The sequence below is a fragment of the Equus caballus genome, chromosome 27 (assembly GCF_041296265.1).
Source record: "Equus caballus isolate H_3958 breed thoroughbred chromosome 27, TB-T2T, whole genome shotgun sequence".
In the NCBI taxonomy this organism is placed as follows: domain Eukaryota; kingdom Metazoa; phylum Chordata; class Mammalia; order Perissodactyla; family Equidae; genus Equus; species Equus caballus.
In genome coordinates, this window is record NC_091710.1 from 23613738 (window position 1) to 23636526 (window position 22789).

The following is a 22789-nucleotide window of genomic DNA, read 5'->3' on the forward strand; positions in this document are numbered from 1 at the left end:
TTTCTGATTTTGTCTGTCTGCTTATCTCCTTGCTCAAAACTTTGTAGATGTTTGCCTTTTTGTTTCTGGTATGAGGGCATCTTTAATCATTTTTGTGAGGGAGGTTTAGTGGTGATAAACTCCCTCTGCTTTTGTTTATCTGGTAAAGCTTATATTGCTCTATTGTATCTGGAGGAAAGTTTCACTGGATGGAGTATTCGTGGCTGAAAGTTTTTGTCTTTCAGTATTTTGAATATACCATTCCATTCTCTCCTAGCCTGTCAGATTTCTGCAAGGAAATCTGCTGAAAGCCTGATACGGCCTTCTTTGTAGGTTATTTTCTTCTGCCTCAGTGCTCTTAATATTATTTCTTTGTTGTTAATGTTTTCCAGTTTTACTATTATATGCCTTGGAGAAGGTCTTTTAGGATTGATGCAATTAGGCATTCTATTGGCTTCATGTATTTGTAAACCTGGTTCCTTCCCCAGGTTTGAGAAGTTCTCAGCTATTATTTCTTTGAACAAGCTCTCTGCTCCTTTCTTCCTCTCTTCTCCCTCTGAAATACCTGTAATCTTTATATTGCTTTTCCTAATTGAGTCAGATCATTTTTAAAAAATCTTAGTTGTCTCTCCTCTGCCTCCTGTAGCATTCCTATATTTGTATCCTCTAACTCTCTAATTCTTTCTTCCATAACATCAGCTCTATTTTTTAAGGATTCTAGATTATTTTTATTTCATTAATTGTGTTCTTCATTTCCAGAATTTCTACTTTTTTTTTATAGCTTTAATCTCTTTAGTGAAGTATTCCTTCTCCTCATTAACTTTATTCCTGAGCTCATTGAACTGTCTGAGTTTTCTTGTAATTTGTTGAGTTTCTTAATGACAGCTGTTTTGAATTTTCTGTCATTTTGATTGTAAATTTCTGTGCCTTCATGGTTGGTTTCTGGAGAATTGTTATTTTCATTCTGGTCTGAATTGTTGCTGTAGTTTCTTACAGTGTTTGATGAGCTAATCTTTTGTCAGTGCATTTGTGGTAGTATCAGGTCACAGATTCCACTCAATACCACTAAGGGGAAGCAGAAGCAGAGTTTCTGGACCCACCCCATCTGCTTGAAGTTGTTGAGGTACTGTGGGTGCTTGCCCCGGAAGGCTTTTTGGCAGATGTGTAGACTGTATTTGGTGGGTGGGGCTTCCTTGTGGGGTCTGAGCCTGGGCCACTCCTTGGGGCCACAGCAGTTTGGTGGACTTTCCCACTGCCAGGTAAGTGATCATGGGTGAGCTAAGGGCTGCCACCACATCTTCCTCCAGTCTCCTCAAGGTACATTCCTACTTCCAGGGTGCAGCAGTTCTATGGATGCTCACACAGGCTGAGAATGTGCTTGCCCCACCACGTAGATCTGCTGCCAATTCTTCTTGTGGTCCCACCAGCCACTGTGCTTGGTGGGATTGGCTTCATTGTGGGGACAGAGCCAGGGACACTCCTTGGGGCCACAGGGGCATGATGGGTTCCCCCACCACCAGGAAACCAGTCATGAGTGGGCTGAGGGCTGCCACTACCTCTTTCCACAGTCTCCCTGGGGTGCCTTCCCACATTTTGGGTGCAGGGGTACTATGGGCACTTGCACCAGGCTGGAAAGTGTTCATGCACGTGCACAGGGTTGCTGGGGAATGGCAGGGATTACTCACCTATCTACACCACTTCCCGTAGGGCCAGTCAATCCACCTTCAGATGTATAGCTGCATGGGTCTCTCAGGTGTCCTGTTGTACTATGTGGGTTTCCTCCATTGGTCAAGGAATGTCCATTTAGTTGTAGGTCAAAGGAGGAGACATTAAGGGAACAGCTCACTCCACCACCTTGCTAATGTCACTCTCCCCTCAACCCTTGTTATTTTGTGTTTTCTTATTTTTTATAGTAGCCCTCTTAATGGGTGTATGGTGATATTGTTGTGATTTTCATTTGCATTTCTCTTATGATTGGTGATGCTGAACATCTGTTTATATCCTTGTTAGCCATTTGTATATCATCTTTGGAGAAATATCTATTCAAGTTTTTGACCATTTTTTTTTTGTGGAAGATTAGCCCTGAGCTAACATCCACCTCCAATCCTCTTCTTTCCGCTGAGGAAGATTGGCCCTGAGCTAGCATTTGTGCCAAAGCATGGCTTGATAAGTAGTGTGTTGGTCCATACCCAGGATCCGAACCAGGGAACCCTGGGCCACCAAAGTGGAGCATATGAACTTAACCACTATGTCACTGGGGCTGGCCCCCCTTTGACCATTTTTTATACAGGTTATTTGTTTTTTTGTTGTTGAGTTGTAAGTGTTCTTTGTGTGTTCTGGATATTAACCCCTAATCAGATATATGATTTTCAAGTCTTTTGTCCTGTTCCATAGATTTCTTTTTCACTCTGTTGGTTGTGTTCTTTGATGCACAGAGGTTTTTAAATTTGTTCTAGACCCATTTGTCTATTTTTTACTTCTGTTGCTTGTGCTTCTAGTGTGACATCCAAGAAATCATTGTTAAATCCAATGTCATGAAGTTTTTCCTCTATGTTTTCTTCTAGGAGTTTCCTAGTCTTAAGCCTTATATTTAGATCTTTAATTCATTTATTAATTTTTCTATATGATGTGAGATAAAGGTCAAACTTCGCTATTTTCCACTGGATATTCAGTTTTCCAAGCACCATTTTCTGAATGGTGCTTTCCCTACTGAGTGGTCTTGGCACCCTTCTCAAAGACCATTTGACTGTATCAGTAATATATTACTAATAGCAATAAATGAATAAATAAATAGAGATAAGTAAAAACTCTTCCTTATGGTAAAATCAATATAGAAGGAACAATGGAGTTCAATAATTATCAATGGATGGTAAAACTAATGGGTGAAAGTTTTATGAGGACCAAGATACTTATAAAATCTCACAAGTACCTCCTCACAAATTACTTATTAATTACAAATAGAAGGATAATAACTTACAGTGGAAGAACTTGGAAGACAGCAGCTTAACAAAGTGATCCAAAAGTAACAGCACATTATTAGCACAAACTGACAAAACGTCTCCTGAGAAGGACAACATCACTTCTGTGGCGTGTTTCAGAGTAAACACACAAACACACACAACAGCATGAAAGTGGTATGACAGAAGCTGGGACAATGGATATCCCAAACAGAGCACTTATTTTCATGCATATTTAAGCCATGAAATAAATAAATTAGATTCATACTCTTAAATTGAGATTTTAGAAATTGAGCGATGTTTTATAGTGTCTTGAGAGGCAGCATAGCATAGTGGTCAAGGGCATGGCCTCTGAAACCAAGTTGCTTGGATTTAAATCCTGTCTCATCACTTAGTTAGCTGTGTGACTTTGGACAAGTTAAATATCTATGCCTCAGTTTCTTCATCTGTAAAGTGGGAATAATAATAATCCTAAACTCACAGTGATCTTGTGAAGATTTAATTACTAAATCTATATAAGTTCTCAGAATAAAGACTCACACACAGTAAGCACCATAAAAGTGTTTGCTATTATTTATTTATTTATTTATTTATTACAGAAACCATCAGTTCCCAATGTTATGCTGTATCTAAGTATCTGATGCCCTCTTGGAATACAAGAAGCCTTTGCTTAAAAATCAGAAAACAAAAGCAAACAAGCAAAACAAAACCCAATTCTGGTTAAGGGCAGTGTTATGCACATAAGTGTTTACAGTGAGCCTGGGGGAGGGTAAAGTCCTAATTTGTAAGTGCAAGTACTTCAAGCTACCATATGCTGTCACTGGATGTGGAGTTGGCAAGAGATGTACACAATCAGCTCTGGGAGCTAGTACTAGCTGGTTGTAGCACATCACTGGGAAGGTCTCATTCTCATTAGAATTTAAATGTGTTTTTGAAATTGCACCCTAAATTTTTAGATGAAAATTTGAAGATGTTAAGTTTTCCTGATGTATGTATTGTGAGCCTCACTTATAGCTCTTTTTTAGTTGGTGTGTGTGCATGTATGTTCATGTGTTTGCATGTGTGTGCTTTAGGCTAAGAAACCAAGCATTTGACTTATAGGATTATCTCTGTAAATAAATCAAAAAACCAAAATTACGAGAGATTAAAATATGAAAGTATGCTTGATTATCTATCTGATAATTTTACTTTCTATGAGAAAATATTTTAAGTGATTATTTAAATTTTTAAAAATGATCCTAGGTGTGTACTTCCAATTTGACGTGCCATTGTAAATCTGGCTACAACCCTCCAGATTGCCAAACACGTAGCAGAGAATCTTCTAGATTGCCTGGGAAACAGAGCAAGTATCCATCTTTACATATCCAGTTAATAAAATTCTCAAATATATTATCTCACAAAAACAAAATTAGATTTTTGCCACTTAGAAACCAGTATTTATAATTAAAAGGTAAATAGGCTTATTTCAAGAAATGCAAACCAAATATGTCTTATTAATGTTGCTCTTTATTCTAATATTAACTCTCAAATTTAAGCTGGAAGTATCTTTAACATTTTTATTTACTGGTATCTTTGACTTTCTCCTTTAGAATATCCTTCAACCTTTCCCCTCTTTATGATTAATCTTGTGATCTCAGCTTTACACAAACATTTACTCTGCATCTAGCACTGTTACTATGTGTCTGTTATAGAAGAAATAAAGAAAATCAAATCTGAAGGAATTTACAGTTTAAGAAAAATCCATAAATTGCTGCTAAAGAGATGACAGAAGTGATGCTATCACGATTTTTCTGTTTGTTCACCATGACTTTAGTTTTTGTCGTTCATTCATTGATTTAACAAATATTTATTGAACTCTTAATATATGCCAGGTGAGGGTCATATGGCATGAGGATGTACAGTAAGAAAAACAAAGTCTCTTTCCTCATGGAGCTTAAAGAATATGTTAAGGTCATTACACCAGGTGCTAACTAGTGGTAGAATTAGGATAAGGAATCAAGTCTCCTGAGTCTTTTTATGCCAGTATCCTTTTAGTAGCACTGCAGTGGCTTCATATATAAAAACAGACCCCTAATGTCAAAAAGCCAAGAACCTAATAAAGAAAATCAGGATATGCACAAATATAGTGAAATTCTGTAATAATTCACATTGTAAGTGCAAATTTGTTGGCTAACCTTGAGATTACATGGTCCCACATTACATATCATTGAAGTTTTGGGGCCCCACTTTATAGTGTTATAGTGAGATTTTGCTGTAGCTGCTGTATAATGTAGAATATCTTGGAACTTTCTGGAACTTGGTTTGTATTCTTTTTTTAATGAGAAGTTGTAGAGATTGTCCTAAGTATTATGATTCTATTATTATTTTCCATGTTCCTTGAACAGCAACAAAAATTAAGAACATTGTAGTTTGCTGCAACTTGAAAGTAAAAGTAGACAACTTAATTTTTTTACTCTGATTTTTAAATGTATTTTTATTTTTAGGTTTAATCATGGAAAGAGCTTTTAGGAAGGCTGAAAAAAACTGGTGGTTTCTAGGTCTCTACATTGGTTTACCTGTTCTCGTCATAGCAAGCATAATAGCGGTTGTATGGAATAATTTGAAAAAGTGGCTCACCAAGGAAGAGGAAGCCCTAAGTAGCAAGTAAGTTGAATTTGTGGTCCAAAGTTAAACTGTCAGTACCACTTCACTATTGTAATAGGGAAGGCCTCGGACCTCCACTCCTTCTAAGGAAGGGCTCTGAAATCTCTAGTCCCAAAGGTACGTCACTGGTTTAGGTACCCCTGCAGTCATTCAGTTTTAGCTCCTGTTTACCCTCTGATTTCTCAGTTCTTTTCATTTTTATTAGCACAGGAGAAGTCTTTTCTTGTTGTTAACCTCAGTTGCATATTAAATGTTGTGTTACTTTTTTTCACCACTCCTCTTTGTGAGGAATGGCAGGTAAACTGGAAATGGGAATGGAAAGAGGAAGTTGCCCGATTGTCTAGAAGTTAGTATGGGTTTTCATTTACAAAATATAACATTTCTTTATCAATGACTGAAAAGTTAAAAGTTGGGGTGTGAAGTCAGAATCAAGCATTCAGGGTCTGTGTATAGTCTGTGTTCAGGAGTGATAAAGAATAAGCAAATCTGTGCCCTCTTGATACTCTGTTCCCTGTGGGATTTGAAACCTGTACTCTTTGTGGATGAGGTATGTGGGTAGATAAGAATGCTGTTTATTTGCATCTTTGTTCAGTAACTTTGGATATTATTTTCTTTATTCGTAACTAGTCTTGTAAAAGAGATAATACTGCTTATAAAATCGCCTGACTTTTGTTCATGCAGTTGGCAGTCTTCTTAGGACTAACTTGAGACACTATTTTCTGTTTTTTAAATATTCAGCTCAGAAGGCAGCACTCATACATATGCCAGCAGGTAAGTAAGTTAGAAGGTGTCTTAAGATACATGTTGAAAATTAAGAATGAATTAATAATACACAGTTTCTAGATATTTTTTGAACAGCTGCAATTGGTAAAGAAATGCACTGAAAACCAGGCTACTAATATATAGTAATTTAGTTTCTAGTAAATTAATATTTTATTCATTTAATAAATGTTTATTGGAAGTCTGTTCTGAGGAAACAAAGAATAAAATAGCTGATTCTAATAAGAGAAAGGATATGCATAATTAGTTAAAGAAAAAGAATGTGTAGTGCCTAGCAATGACCCAACTTGGGTTGTATTCATGTAGTGCTTGAGTTAACAAACAAGCAATGACTGACGTTTGACAGATTGTATGTGACAAAGCTCATGTATAAATTTCTATAATAATTGTGAGTTGAGGAGAACTAATTATATTGACCTATATTGCACTGTTCTATCATTAATAAATACCATTTTTGTCCCCATCCATATTTCTTAGTCATAAATTCAGTCCTCACTGTTTTATAACTGCTATACCAATATTCTATTTATTAGATTTACATGATATAACTTTTCTATCTTCTTACTTTCAATCTTTTATTTTAGTTGGTCTCTTAAAAGCAGCCTGCCAATGGAATTTAAAAATATGTAATCTCAAGAGTTTCTCAATAGTTGAATTTAATATGTTTATATACTTATGTTTGCTGATATATTTAGACTAAATTCTATTTTATTTTTCTCTAGTTTATCATATTTTTCCAATATTTTCTTTTTCTACTTTCTTTTATTTCATTATATTGATTGTGCTTTTATTGTTTTTTCTTTCCTTCTGTTAATTTGGTCATTATATGTTCTAGCTATATTCTTTTAGTGATATTCTTTAATAAATTATATTATTATTTATTTAACTATTAAATGAAATGTAGTTAATTTTACAATTTTAAATAAAATAGGTACTTAGTCTTCTAGCAACATATGCTCATTTAACCCTATACTCTTGTTTTCACTCTTCCATATTACTATCATTTGGTATTTAGTTACTCCTGAATTTTAACCTGCTGCAAATGTCCTCATTATCATTATCATTACTGTATAAGGCAAAATGTATTAGGATTTCACTACATATTTACTACTTTATTTGCTCACCATTCTTTTTAAATGTCACTCCATCTTTTTATATTCAAACTCCCTTTTGGTGAAGTACATCTGTTAGAATTTCCAACAGTGAGTCTGTGTGTAGAAAGCTGTTTATCTTATCCACCTGAAATTGCCTTTATTTTCACTCTTGATTGTGAGTTTGTGTAGTCTGGACTTTCAGGTTGAGTTATTTTGCCTCAGCTATTTGCAGGTGTGCCAGAGTAGCCTGGAATTTACTGATGATGATGAATCTTCTGTTAGTGTGTTGATTCATTTATTCCTTTATGGTTAATATGAGTTTTGTCTATAGTAGCCTTTGTATTTCTATTGCTGCATAACAAATTACCACACATTTAATGACTTCAAACAGCTTTCGTTTATTATGTCAAAGTTCTGTAAGTCAGAAATACAGGTGGACTTGTCTGGGTTGTCACAAGGCTGGCGTGAAGGCCAGGCTGGGCTCCTCGCTCATTCAGGTTATAAGCAGAATCTAATTTCATGCACCTGTAAGTCTGAGGTACCTATTTCCTTGCTGGCTGGTTGTAGGAGCCCTCCCTGCTCCTAGAGGCCACCTGCATTGCTTTTTATGTACCTCCTTTCATCTTCAAACAAGGGCATGTCAAATCTTCCTCAGATTCTGACTCTCTCTTACTTTCTCTTCTGCCTCCAGCAGGACCACCCGATCAGGACAGGCCCACCGAAATAATCTTTGTATTTTAAGGTCAGCTGATTTGGAGCTTTAATTACATTTGCAAAATCTCTTCAGAGAAATACTTAGAAGAGTGTTTGAATAACCAAGGAACAGGAATCTTAGGGGACCATCTTTAGAATTCTGCCTAACACAGCCTCTAAGATTTTTTCTTTCTCCTTAGAGTTGTTATTTCATTATAATGTGTTCTGGTAGAGATTTATTTTTCAATCATGAACTGGATTCAGTATTTTCTTTCAGTGTGAAGACTCATGTTTTCTTCAATTTTTGGAAAGTCTTAGACTTCTTCTCTTCAAATATTGAGTCTCCCACATTCTAAATCTTCTGTCTGAATTCCTCCATTTTTCTTAACTGGTCTTTTATATATTATATTTCTGTTTACCTAGATTTCCCTAAACAATTTAAAAGTCAGCAATTCTTTTTTTTCAGTTCTGTCAGTTCTGGTTTAATGGATTCTGTTCTTTTATGGATCTCTATGGAAATCCTAAACATTCTTTTTTTGAAGCTTTTCTGTTATCTGTAATTCTTGGTGTATGAATTCTTTAGTTTGCTCTAGCTGTGGACATTACCTCTTTAGTGGCTTTTTTCTTTGATTATAAGGCCATTTTAAGTGGCAAGGATTGTCTCTTGAGAATTCTGCATACCCTGCATTGTAGAATGCTCTTTGTGGAGATTATTTCATATTTTACCCTCCTAAGTCATAAATTTTTACAGTACTTGTTACACCTGGAGTTTTAGAATTCAGAGGAAGCATGAATTGTTATCCTGAATCTATAGTTGGTAAAGGCTTAAGGTTCCTCTTTCTCTATGCGATATGTTTTCCATCCATATCCCTAAACCATTTTAAGCACTTAGATTTCCTGTGGCTCTGGGTGATCCATTTCCATCAATACTTCTGAAGCAGTTTTCCTGCTGCATCTCAAAGACTAACGGTAACAGCTTTTAGTGTTGCCATTTCATGGGTGGTGTGGCCTTTCATGGCTTCCAAGTTCAGAGAGGGAGGTCAGTTCCAGCTTTCTAGGAGGTCTCCACTCCTAATCAGCAGATGTGTGTAACTGATTCATATACCTCTGGAGTCATTCAGCTTTAGTTCCTATTTACTTTTGCACTTTCAACTTCCTCCTTATTTTTTTAAAATTATCATTAGAAATGTCCCTTTCTTTCTTTAAATTTTGGTTAATATTTTGTGGGTTTTTTTCACCATTTCTCTAAGTGTGGGATAGGAGGGGGAAATTACCCTGTCAGCCCTGTCTGATTGTCTAGAAGTCAGTGAGGGTTTTAAATCATGGCATTTAGTAATTTGTTTATCAGTGGGTAAAACATTAGATTGGAACCTGAAGGCTGGAATCAGGGCTTCGAAATTACGCATATGTTCTGTGCTGGGAAGTGATAAGGAGAAAAACAGATATGTTTTCTTGCTCCCCTCCGTAGTTGGAGATTTGATGTTTATAGCTTTATTGAAATAATATATGTGTAAATACGAATGCTAGTTATTTGTATACCTTAATTTAGTAACTTTTAAAAAATATTCATGAGTGGTGACTAGTGGTATAAACAAGTTAATGCAGGTTACAAAATGGTCTGACTTTCATTGGTTATGGAGGCACTTTTTTTTAGTATTAACTTGGAAGCAATATTTTCACTCTCATTTAGTTCTGGATCAGAAAGCAGCAGCCAAACAGATCCGGTCAGGTAAGCAAATTAGGAGATATTTCTTAAAATAAGTATGTGTTAAATATAAGATGAACAAATTGATAATCAACAATTAATTGCTAAGTATTAATTGAGCAGCAACAATTGGTAAGGTACTACACCAAAAAATAACCTATTAGCATTTGCCAATCTAGTAACTAGTGAGTACTTGTCTAGATAAATCAATGTCTTCTTTAGTTTGTTAACATATGTTGGGAATTTATTCTTGGGAAATAAAGGAAGAAATGATTGGTGAAATGTTTATGGAGCTAACTGATAAGTGGGGAAGTTTACTTTCTTTTCTTGTCTCTGGAGAGAATTTTATTTTATTGATTGATTTTTTTTGTGGTAACATTGGTCCACAACATTATATAAATTTGAGGTGTACATCATTATGTCTTGATCTCTGTGTGGAGTATACCATGTTCACCACCTAAAGACTAATGACAGTCCATCACCACACACATGTGCCTTATCACCCCTTTCACCCTCGTCCTAACCTTTCCCCTCTGGTAACCACCAATCCAATCTCTGTCTCTATGTATTGTTTGTTGTTTTTATCTTTTATTTATGAGTGGTATCATATGGTATTTGACTTTTTCCCTATGACTTATTTTGCTTAGCATAACGCCCTCAAATTCCATTCATGTGGTCACAAATGGCAAGATTTCATCCTTTTTTATGGCTGAGTAGTATTCTATCATGCATATATACCATACCTTCTCTATCCATTCCTTCCTTGATGGGCACCTAGGTTGCTTCCAAGTCTTGGCTATTGTGAATAATGCCTCAGTGACCATAGAGGTATATATATCTTTATTCATTCATGTTTTCATGATCTTTGGATAAATACCAAGCAGTGGAATAGCTGGATTGTATGGTAGTTCTACTCTTAATTTTGTTAAGAATCTCCATACTGTTTTTCATAGTGACTGCACCAGTTGCACTCCCACCAGCAGTGTATGACAGTTCCCTTTTCCCCATATCCTCTCCAACACTTGTTATTTCCTGTCTTGTTAATTATAACCATTCTGACAGGCATGAGGTGATATCTCCTTGTAGTTTGAGTTGCATTCCCTAATAATTGGTGGTGTTGAACATCTTTTTTTGTGCCAGTTGGCCATCTATATATGTTTTTTGGAGAAATATCTGTTCAGATCTTTTGCCCATTTTTTAGTTGGGTTGTTTGGTTTTTGTGTTTTGATTTTGTGTCCTGCAATTTTTCCTTATTCATTTGTTATTTGTAAAAGTTTTTTTGTGGATTCTTTAGGGTTTCCTAGATATAAAATCATGTCATCTGCAAATACTGACAGTTTCACTTCTTTCTTTTCAATTCAGATCTCTTTTATTTCTTTTTGTTGCCTGATTGCTCTGGCCAGGACTTCCAATTCTATGTTAAAATAGAATGGTGAAAGTGGGTATCCTTGTCTGGTTCCTCTTCTTAGAGGGATAGCTTTCAGTTTCCTCTCATTGAGAATGATGTTAGCTGTGAGTTTGTCATATATGGCCTTTATTATGTTGAGGTATTTTCCTTCTATATTCATTTTATTCACCGTTTTTATCATAAATGGATGCTGTATCTTGTCAAATGCTTTCTCTCCATCCATTGAGAGGATCATGTGACTTTTATTCTTCTTTTTGTTGATGTGGTGTATCACGTTGATTGATTTGTGGATGGTGAACCATCCCTGCATCCCTGGAATGAATCCCACTTGATCATGGTGTATGATCTTTTTTAATGTATTATTGTGTTTGATTTGCTAATATTTTGTTGAGGATTTTTTCATCAATGTTCATCAGTGATATTGGCCTGTAATTTTCTTTTTTTGTATTGTCCTTGTCTCTTTTTAGTATCAGGGTAATTTTGGCTTCATAGAATGAATTAGGAAGCTTCCCCTCCTCTTCAATTATTTGGAAGAGTTTGAGAAGGATAGGTATTAAGTCTTCTTTGAATGTGTGGTAGAATTCACTAGGGAAGCCATCTGGTCCTGGACTTTTATTTTTTGGGAGGTTTTTGATTACTGTTTTGATCTCCTTACTGGTGATTGGTCTATTCAAATTCTCTATTTCTTCTTGATTCAGGTTTGGAAGGTTGTGTGATTCTAAGAATTTATCCCTTTCTTCTAGATTATCCAATTTGTCGGAGTATAGCTTTTCGTAGTAGTCTCATATAATCTTTTGTATTTCTGAGGTGTCTGTTGTAATTTTTCCTCTTTCATTTCTGATTTTATTTATTTGAGCCTTCTCCGTTTTCTCTTGGTGAGTCTAGCTAAGGGTTTGTCAATTTTGTTGATCTTTTCAAAGAACCAGCTCTTGGTTTCATTGATTTTTTTCTATTGTATTTTTAGTCTCGATTTCATTTATTTCTGCTCTGATTTTTATTATTTTCTTCCTTCTACTGATTTTGGGCTTTATTTATTCTTCTTTTTGCAGTTCCTTTATGTGCACTGTTAGATAGTGTATTTAGATTTTTCTTCTTTGTTGAGTTAGGCCTGTATTGCTGGGAACTTTCTTCTTAGAACTGCTTTTGCCTTATCCCATAAATTTTGGCGTGTCCTATTTTCATTTTCATTTGTCCCCAGGTATTTTTTGATTTCTCTTTTCATTTCTTTGTTGATCCAATCATTGTTCAGTAGCATTTTTTTTAATCTCTACCTATTTGTAGCTTTTCCAATTTTCTTCCGGTATTTCATACTGTTGTGGTCAGAAAAGATCCTTGGTATTATTTCATTCTGAAATTTATTGAGACTTTGTTTGTAGTCTAATATGTGATCTATCCTGGAGAACATTCCATGTGCATTTGAAAAGAATGTGTATTCTGTGGTTTTTGGATGGAATGTTCTGTATATATCTACTAAGTCCATCTGGTCTAATGTATCATTTAATGCTAGTGTTTCTTTATGATCTTCTGTTTGGATGATCTATCCATTGGTGTAAGTGGAGTGTTAATGTCCTCTATTTTTATTGTGTTGCTGTCTATTTCTCCTTTGATGTCTGTTAATAATTGCTTTACATATTTGGGTGGTCCTAGGTTGGGTGAATAGATATTTAGAAGTGTTATATCCTCTTGTTGGACTGTTCCCTTTATCATTATGCAGTGCACTTCTTTGTTTCTTTATTTTGATTTTTAAAGATTGGCACCTGCGCTAACATGTGTTGCCAATCTTTTTTGTTTTCTTCTTCTTCCCAAAGCCCCCAGGTGCATAGCTGTATATTCTAGTTGTGAGAGCCTCTGGTTGTGCTATATGGGATGCCACCTCAACATGATCTGATGAGCAGTGCCATGTCCCCACCCAGGATCCAAACCAGTGAAACCCTGGGCCACTGATGTGGAGCATGCAAACTTAACCACTCAGCCATGGGGCTGGCCCCCTTTCTATTTCTCTTGTTACAGTTTTTGTTTTAAAGTCTATTTTTTCTGATATAAGTATTGCTACCCTTGCTTTCTTTTCATTGCCATTTGCATTGGGTATCATTTTCCATCCCCTCACTTTCAGTTTGTGATTATCTTTAGGTCTGAAGCGTGTCTCTTATGTGCAGCATATACATGGGTCTTGTTATTTAATCCCATCAGCCACCCTATGACTTTTATTGGAGCATTGAATCCATTGACATTTAAAGTAGCTATTGATAAGAATCTTACTTTTTTTTCTGGTTGTTTTAGTAGTTCTACTTCTTTATTTGGAGACTCTACAACTAGAAACTCAATATGTATGCTCATGAACTCCTGAGTGAATGCTTACTCTGGTCACTTAGCAAAAAGTTGCTGAAGAAAAAATCATAAAGGAACAATAATTCTACATCTTCCATAGTCTCTCAGTATTGCAAAGTAGTTTTAATTAGATCCTCCTTCGTTTCCTGAAAGGTGGATATCCCTGTATTACAATAAGTGTTTAGTTTGCCACATCCAACAGTTTTGGATTTGAGGTCCTTCTGCAGATATAAAGTGTTTTGGGTTTTTCCCCCTTCCCTCTCTGACTTAGAGTCTTAAGGAGCTGTCCACTGCTATTCAAAACACACACAGATCTATTGAGTAAACTTTCTAGGCTACAGAACAAGATTGTATAATTTCTCTTATTCTAGAAGAGGTCTTCCTCTTCAATAAGAATGCATGCTTTTATTATCATTTTTCTCTCTTTTATTATTATAATGATACTTTGGAATCATGAGTTAGTATCACTAAACTAAAAATGTTTATTTTCGTTATTGTACCCTCCCTGTATCAGGGAGTTATGTGGTGCTCAAACAGCAAATCTCAGTTACCTTTTCCTCACCTTGAATATATGTCTTATTATACTCTGTTACCTCAGAAGGCAAAGGCCATGTTTATCTTCCTCAGCATTGTATAGTCAGCATGTAGCAGAGTTAATGGCTTATTTAAAGTGCTCAGTAAATATTTGTTGAGTGAATGAATGAATGAATGATTACTTTTCATCTTCTCTACACACACACAGGCAGCCAAACAAAAAAACTCACAAATACAAAAGTACATAGATAAATACATACACACCCATGCATACACACACATCCATATATCTGCAATGTTATAACTGTCCCTGTTTCTTCCTCTCTCATTATATTGTCTTTTATTCTCTAACCTTGTCAACATAATTAATGTCTCCTCTGATCATTGTTCACCTACAATGAGTGAGGGATCATAGCATAGGAAAATGCACATTTCAATTGGAGTAGTGTTGTTTGGAATGTTAATCCGCTAGTGTAGCCTTTTGGCTTGGTGAGCACCAGGGAACATTTTTAGGATAATTATTCATTTAAATTTTAATAATGTCATTTGACACTATAGCTGTGCTTTCTGACATAACATCCATTATAGTTTTCAGGTGACTTATTTTTGGAATAATCTTTATCTGACAGAAAGTCAGTGGGAAAGGCTGTTGAAGTCAAAGAATGCAGGGGGTTGGGGTGAAGCCCAGCAGTGGTTATATTAATACCTCTCTGGCATAATTAATTTTTGAATGTCTAAATTCAATCAGTATTTACAGTCTTTTCCTAAATAACAGAAGGATTTTGGATCATTCAACAGCAAACTCCAATCATTAATCTCTTACATATTGTCATTTAACTTTTAACATCTTCTGTGTTTTTTACATACAGGTCTCCCCCTCCATTAGTCACTATCAGTGTTGTTACTATTATCATTTCAAATTTTCTTTTTATTGAGGTATCACTGGTTTATAACATTATGTAAATTTGCAGTATGCACTAGATTTTTTTATTGTATCATTTTTACATTAAATGAATACTTATTAGGATTTAACAACATATTTACCAGTTGCTTTGCTCATATTTACCAGTTGCTTTGCTGGATTCTTGAATCCAGTTTTTCATTTTGATTTTAATTTCCTTTTTCCTGAATTTCAACCCACTTAGTTTCCGTTAGTGTCTGTGGTTATAAGCATTTTGTGTTAAATGTCTGAACGTGTCTTTTTTCACAGTCATTTTTGAAAGACAGCTTAAATGGTTACAGACTTCTAGTTGAAAGTCACTGTCCACAACTCTTAAAGTATTCTGTTGTTGTAATGTGACATTTACTGTCTTTGATGAGACCTCAGTTGTCAATCTTATTAATTTATTCTCTTCCAATTAATGTGTGTTGTCTCTAAATAGCTTCTAAGGTTTCCTCTTTGTCCTAAATGTTTTGTTATTTAATTATAGTATATCTTGATATAATTTGTTTTTATTTATCCAGCTCTGGATTCAGTACTCAGATCATTAATTCTGGAAAAAATTCAGTCATTATCTCTTCAATTGTTGACTCTTCCTCATTCTTGTTCTTTTCTCCATCTAAAGTGACTATATTTGGGAAGGTTTTCTCATTTTAACCTTGTTAAAAATAAAATTTCAACTAAGTAAATTTGGAGATCTAATTGGCTTTCTTCAATGATTCATTAGTCAAGCAGCATCCCATTTTGCAAATAGAAGGGCGCTCTGAGGAGTTGTACAAAATGGAAGCTGTTTATAGGCAGAAGGAGGGTGGGGTAAGGAAGTTGTTAGCAAACAGAAAAGATTGGTTCAGGGCAGGACATCTTCTTTGGGAGGAAGGGAAGGCAGGGGTTTTATCCTGCAGATTTCCCCCCTAGTGCCAATCAGGAAATTTCAGATTGACTGTTAAAAAGATCACATTCCTGGGATAGGTTGAAACTGTAATTAAGTCTTAGTTTGCTATTGTGGGGGCTTTTTTGGGCCTGTTATTTCTTTTTAACAGGCTCCATGTTTCTTAACTGGGCTGATCATATACTATGCTGTTTCACTACTCTATCTGTCATTGATTTCCTCATATCAGTTTCCAAATTACCGATTCTTATAACAGCTATCCTTTTCTTGCCTTATTCCTGCCCTGATCTCTGTGGGGATCCTAAACATTTCTATTCAAGGGTTTTTTAAAATATTACCTGTTGATCTTAATGCATGAATTTTTTGCTCTGCTGTGCTGTGGCTATGGGCATTTAACACACAGTAGTTTCTAATTAAGACTTATGAGCTCATCCTCAGGGCAATGATTGTTCTGATGGGAATTCTGTACACCCTGAGTTGTAGAGGCATACATTAGGATGAGGGGAATCTTTCAAATTTGCCTGTCTTGGGGCATGAGTGTTTCATTATTTTCTATGCTTAGTTGTTCAAATTTGTAGGTGGTGGAATTGAACAATTGAGGTCCTGCCGCTATATGTGGTACAGGCCTGGGGTTCTGCATCTCTAGGTGATCCTTTTCCATCTACATGGCTGAGACAATTTACCTGTTGCATTCCCAGTGGCCATAGCTTTTATTATCCCCATTTGTTACCAAACAAGGCTCATTTTGCCCACTTTGTGGTATGCCAATCACTAAGATGAGTTTGCAGGAAAGAAAGGATTTATTCGCAAGGCAGCCAAGTGAGGAGATGGGAGAACAAGTCTCAAATCTGCCTCTCTGAACATGGGGATTAGGGATATTTATGGGAAGGAAAAGTGAGAGAATTGATGATCAGCATAAGCATAGTCAAGTTTCATGGCTCTTCACAAAATGGTGGCATTAGCATAATCTGAGGGTAAAGTTTTCAGCCCTCTGATGTCAAAGGATCATCTATTGGGCAGGCCCACATGATGAGTCCATGGTCTTAACCTGCCTGAACTGGACAAGGAGTTGACTAAAAACAACTTAAGCACCAGTACTGCGGTGACCCAAGCATCAGAGATGTTATCTCTACAGTGGGCTTTAGTAATGCATTATCTAACTACTTTTGCAAACTGACAATTAACTGAGTATAGTTAAAGCACGTTGGCCCCTGTCGCATTCAAGACGCCCAGGCTTGGGCTTCATTCTACCTTTCTAACATCTAAATATCTGTGCCCTCAATTTATTCCATGTTATAGTTGTTAAAACCACATCCCTTTGGGTGTAAGTAATTCAGATTCCCTTGTAGTCATTCAGTTTTTGCTCCTGTTTTCCCTCTGAACTTCTAGTTTCTTTGTTTTTTTACTGACAGCAGTAAAGCCTTTTCTGGCTGTCAATCTCAGTTGGGTATTACATTTTTGTGCTATTGTCTTCAGCTTTTCTGTGAACTAGAAAGGGGAAACTTTGCTTGTGGAAAAGAAGGGGGAAATTTTCCTGTCAGTTCAGTCTGCTAGGTTGTCCAAAAGTAAATGTTTGTTTTAATTTGCAAAATGTAGCAATTTAAATATCAACAAATAAAAAGCTAGCTTGGATCCTGAAGGCCAAATTTAGGCATTCAGAGTCAAACTTATATACTGTGCTTAGAAGTGATAAAGAAAAAAAGCATCTCTGCTGTCTCGATACTTTGCCCCACTGGAAGATTTAAATTTTGCACTATATGTTGTACTTGGTGTTTAAATGAGAATGTTACTTATTTGCATGCCCCACATGTTAAAAGAGTTAGTTTTGATATTAAATGGCCTGATCATTTTTAAAGTGGGCAAGTTTCTTAGTATTAACTTTTAGACATTATTTTTGTTTTTATTAAATCCGGTTCAGAAAGTAGTACCCAAACATATACCAGCAGGTAGGCAACTTAGGAAGTGTTTCTTATAAATCAGTCTATGTTGGAAATAAGAATGAACAAATAATTGTTGAATATTTTTTTGAGCAGCCACAATTGATAAAGTATGACACTAAAAACAACTTATTTATATTTCCCATTCTAGTAGCGAGTATCAGTTAACTCACTTAATCTTGTTTCTTCTCTCTCTCTCTCTCTTTTTTTTTTCCGCTGGAGAAGAGTCACCTTGAGCTAACATCCATGCCAATCTTCCTCTTATTTTGTATGTGGGTCACCGCCACAGCGTGGCTGCCAATGAGTGGTGTATGTCCATGCCTGGAACTGAACCTGGGCTGCCAAAATGGAGCGTGCCAAACTTAACCACTAGGCCATGAGGCTGGTCCCTGCCTACCTTTTTGATGTATAGGGAAAAACTAGTTAAATCTAATAAGAAACAAGATATTCATAATTATTTTGTGAAACTAACTCAGAAGCAGAGCATTTTGGCATCCTTTATGATAGGATACACAAAGGGAAATACTACTTTTTTGTTCAGATTACGTTTATACTTACAAATTCAATATGAACGAGTGAGTGAATGATTATCTCACTTAGGAGTAGATTCTTTAGAAGACAGTATCATAAACACACTAACATTCTACATTTCCCACAGCTCCTCAGCAGCCCACAATTGTGGTAACAAGGGTTCTCTGAATTCTTTTTAAGTTATTAGTTTTCCATTCTACAGTTGTGCTCTTGTGATCTTTCTGAAGTCATCAAATTTTTACTGGTCTGCTCACCTTCCTTTCTCACTTGTAGAGTTTTTGTTTTTGGGTATAGTCTGGCATTTTTCATTACAGTGTCTTCTTTTAGTTATATTCAATCCACTGGTATTCCAGCATATCCTTTATATCCACAGGTTAAGTTTTCAGGCTACATCACGACTTTATATAGTTTCTGTCCTCCTTGATGAAGTCACTCCCTCCATTAGGGAAGCTGTGGCATTTCTGTATCCTTTATTCTGTCTGTTGTCTTTGGATGTCTTCTAACATAATCACCCCTTTATGGATGTTAGTTACTTTCTCCAAACTAACTATGAAAAAAGCTTATTTTCTTTATTGTCTCCATCCTCTGTCACCATTATGAAAGGATTTGTGATATAATGTTCAAACACTGTAATTCTTCCAACCTTTTGCTTATCTAGCAGCATTACTTTTCCTCTGTACTCTGAAATCACTTGAGGGTAATGGCTATATGTATTTTGCTAACCAATTTATAGTTAGCATCTAGCAGAGTAAATGCTCAATAAATAATTGTTTAATAAATGAATGATTATTCTTGAACTTTACATACACAATTATTGTTATCACTATTCCAGTTGTCCCCTCACATTAACTCTCTTTATAGAAAATGTCACTCACGTAATCATCCTCTTCTAGAAGTGGTATTCAACTGGATTGAGAGATAGTCAATGGCATTATCTGTAGGAAAATGTATATTGCATTTGAAGAATATAATTTGGAATTTTAACCTGTTAGTGTAGCTTGTGTTTAGCATATACCGGAAAAGCATCCTTGGATTATTCTTTCATGTAAATTTAATAAGCCAGGGAGACATAGTTGCTGTGATTTACTGTTATAACATCCATTGTATTTTCTTTTTTTTCCCTTTTCTTTTAAAATTTTTTTTTTCAGTATTTGTTTTTAATTGGAAACCAGTGGGAGATGTTGGTAGAAAGAACTCCTTGGGTAAACACTATCAAAACAAGAATTTTTTTAAAAGCTGGAAAACCAATGGGTTGGACATGTCAGTAGACTTACAAGTTTAGATACACAAATCCCTTTATTGGTTTGGAGGAGAACTAACTATGTTACATAGGGGTATTTTCTGGTCAGAGTAGTAGGAAAAATATACCATAAGTTTTGAAGTATAAAGTAGCAGAAGTAAAGAAAAGATGGGAAGGGTAAAGATATACCACTCTTATCACTGAATTGTCTTACTGGTCTTTCTATCTATATTGTCTTCTCTGTCAATTAACCTCACTTAATTTGTCTTCAATTTATTAATTTTCTCTCTCATTCTTTTGGTTGGGGGATCAGAAATAAGAAATTTATGGACATAAAAGTGGAAAGAAGGCCCAAGAATTTGATTTTGACTTTTGGTAATAGTTAGTATAAAAATAGAAACTGGGCAGATACTTCTTTTATATCACAATTTTGAAAGGAAGAGGATAGAACTGCCATAAAAAAATATAACTTTGTCGGACTGTATTGTATCAAACTAAAATCGTTGTTTCCTTATTTATTTAGATTCAAATCACAGGAAAGCACCCAAACACATAACAGTAGGTAAATATATTAGGAGGTGTCTCTTAAAATAATTATGTTTGAAATTAAAATGAAATAATAATCCACAATTAATTCATAAGTATTTATTTGATAGATGAATTGGTAAAGTACTGCACCAAAAATAATTTACTAATTTTTACTAATCTTGTTATTAATGAATGTTTAAATCACTTAGTCTTCTTTCTTCAGTTTAGTAAAGTTCTCTTAAGTTTGTTGGGAACTTGCTTTTGTGGATAGAATGGAATTAAAGAGTTGATTATAATATGATATAAGGCATGAAAATTAGTCTATCAAATGAACTCAAAATCAGGGCCACTTTACCTATTAGGCACTGCAGGCACAATACCTAAGGCCTATGAGTTTCCAGATGCCAAAAACAAAACAAAAGAACCCAAAAATGATTGGCTGCAAGATATAGAAAAAATAAAATTAATGTGTATTTAAATTTCTTAAAAAATGCAAAGATTTAATGTAATTGTTATGTTCATGAACATTTCATTGTATATGGAAAAAATGTTAGATTTTCTCATTTGTAAATATTTCTGACTACATATGATGGTTCCCCAAAAATCACAGAAAATTGTGGAGTAAATAAGTTTCAGCCAAATAATCCACAAGCAAAACTGCAAAAATTCTTGCTAGAATTCTTTTTTCTGCCATATGAAGTTCTTGCTTGTCAGTACCCCAACTGTTTGTATGTTTTACAGTGGAAGGGAATGTGTTTGCTATCAGTATCTTAAGCATGTGTGTCTTTGTTCTCTTCCACAGTAACTAGTAATTCCTTCAGAAGGCAATGGATATCACCGAGAGTCTCACTCAGAAATGAAAATTCCGCCTTTCCTCCCCTAACCACAGCTGAAGGAAACAATAAATGGAGTGTGGACCAATTTGCATGCATGTCTCTTTTTCTCTCCCACCTCTGAGGCTGCCATTCTGCAATTTCAGGGCCCTTCACTGAAGACAGTCATCTCAACTCAGGCATCTAAATCCCCACGTGGCTCCCTGAGCTCTTCTCAGCAGCTCTCCCACCACCCACACGGGTTTACTGCCTGGGGCCCCATGCGCTGGGGAGCTGTATCAACTGTCCTTGCTCAGGAAGGGATCTGGGTGGTGGGCCACATTCCTCTTCCTGGGCCTTCTCACCAGACTTGGCTGGCTGCATAGTGGTCTGCGTTAATCCTGTATTAGCCCACCTCACCGTCCGTCCCCACAACCTCAACCAGGGCTTCTAAGGGAGTCTGTGTTTGCTTTGGGAGCGATACTTTCCCGTCCAGGCCTCTTGCTCTACCCACTACCTTTCTCTTGCCCCTCTGCTAGGTGACCTGCAGGGTGAATCCCAGAAGACAGAAGGACCCTGAGAGTTTCGGCTTCGGTCTCAGGGACAAAGATTAAGCCTGTATCAGAGTTTGGTATCAAGATTGATAAATAAAGTTGGGAAAAAGTTCTCACATTTTCCATTTTCTGGAAGAGTTTCTATAAAACTGTAGTTTTTCCATTAAATATTTGGCAAAATTCACCAATGAAGCTGGAATTTTCTTTGTGGGAAGATTTTTAATTATGGATTCAATTTCTGTAACACTTAGAGGATTATTCATGTTTTCCATTTATTCTTGTGATAGTTTTTTCAGATATTGTAATCTTAAAAGAGTTTATCCATTTCATTTAATGGTCAATCTTTTGGCATAAAGCTGTTCTTAATATCCTTTTTAATGTCTATAGGATGAATAATTATGTCCCTTCTTTCATTTCTGATCATGATGATACTTGTTCTCTCTCTGCTCATTCTTGATAAGAGTTTTTCTGTTTAATTAATCTACTAATCTCTTCAGACCACGTCTTGACTTTGTTGTTTTTCTCTTTTGCATCTCTGTTTTCTGTTTCATTGATTTCTGCCTTATTTAAAAATTTGCTCTTTTCCTAGCTTCTTCAGGTGAAAGTTTAGATCATTGATTTAAACCTTTTCTAATTCATTTAAAGGTAGAAATTTGCTGTATGTACCTCTCTAGCTGCATTTAATGAATTTTGATATGTTGTATTTTCATTATTCTTCAGGTCAAAGTATTTTTTAATTTTTATTTTAATCTCTGAGTTATAATTACTTAGAAGTGGTTGGTTAATTTCCAAATATTTATATATTTTCATTTTAATCTTTTCTTATTGATTTCTAGTTAATTCAGTCATGGTCAAGGAACATACTTAGATGATTTCAATCCTTTGGAATTCTTGTTTTGCTTTTATGATCCAGTTTATGTTCTATTTTGGTGAATGTTCCATGTGCACTAAAAAATGTGTATTTTGCAGTTGGTGAAAATATAAATGTCCATTAAGTCAAGTTTGTTAACTGTCTTTGAAATTTTTTTAATGTTTATTCCCCCTTATTTTGTCATCTCCTGAGAGAATTAAAATTGCCAATTATTATTGTTGTAGATTATCTGTTTTATGTATATTATTTGTGTTTCATGTATTTTGAAGTTATATTTTAGGGCATCTATTTTTAAGACTGTTATGTTTTCCTGATGAATCGACCCTTTATCATTACACAATTCTCCTTTTCATCTCTAGTAATACT

The 22789-nt window shown here is 35.4% G+C and overlaps 1 protein-coding gene across 49 annotated transcripts in view; it reads left to right on the forward strand.

Moving 5' to 3' along the window:
• The window catches only part of ADAM32 (ADAM metallopeptidase domain 32), a 237553-nt gene extending 216286 nt beyond the window's left edge, over positions 1-21267 (forward strand). For 27 of the 49 annotated variants that reach the window (XM_070252982.1, XM_070252988.1, XM_070253010.1 and 24 more), the window contains 6 exons: positions 4179-4278; positions 5420-5579; positions 6318-6350; positions 9837-9875; positions 20182-20220; positions 20989-21107. In XM_070252982.1, coding sequence (XP_070109083.1) covers positions 4179-4278; positions 5420-5579; positions 6318-6350; positions 9837-9875; positions 20182-20220; positions 20989-20995 — 378 coding nt within the window. In that variant the 3' untranslated portion in view covers positions 20996-21107. Of the gene's footprint in view, positions 1-4178; positions 4279-5419; positions 5580-6317; positions 6351-9836; positions 9876-20181; positions 20221-20988 lie in introns of all 49 variants that reach the window. The other 22 variants (XM_070252966.1, XM_023630643.2, XM_070252967.1 and 19 more) reach the window with 4 other exon arrangements.
• The last annotated feature ends 1522 nt before the right edge of the window (positions 21268-22789 follow it).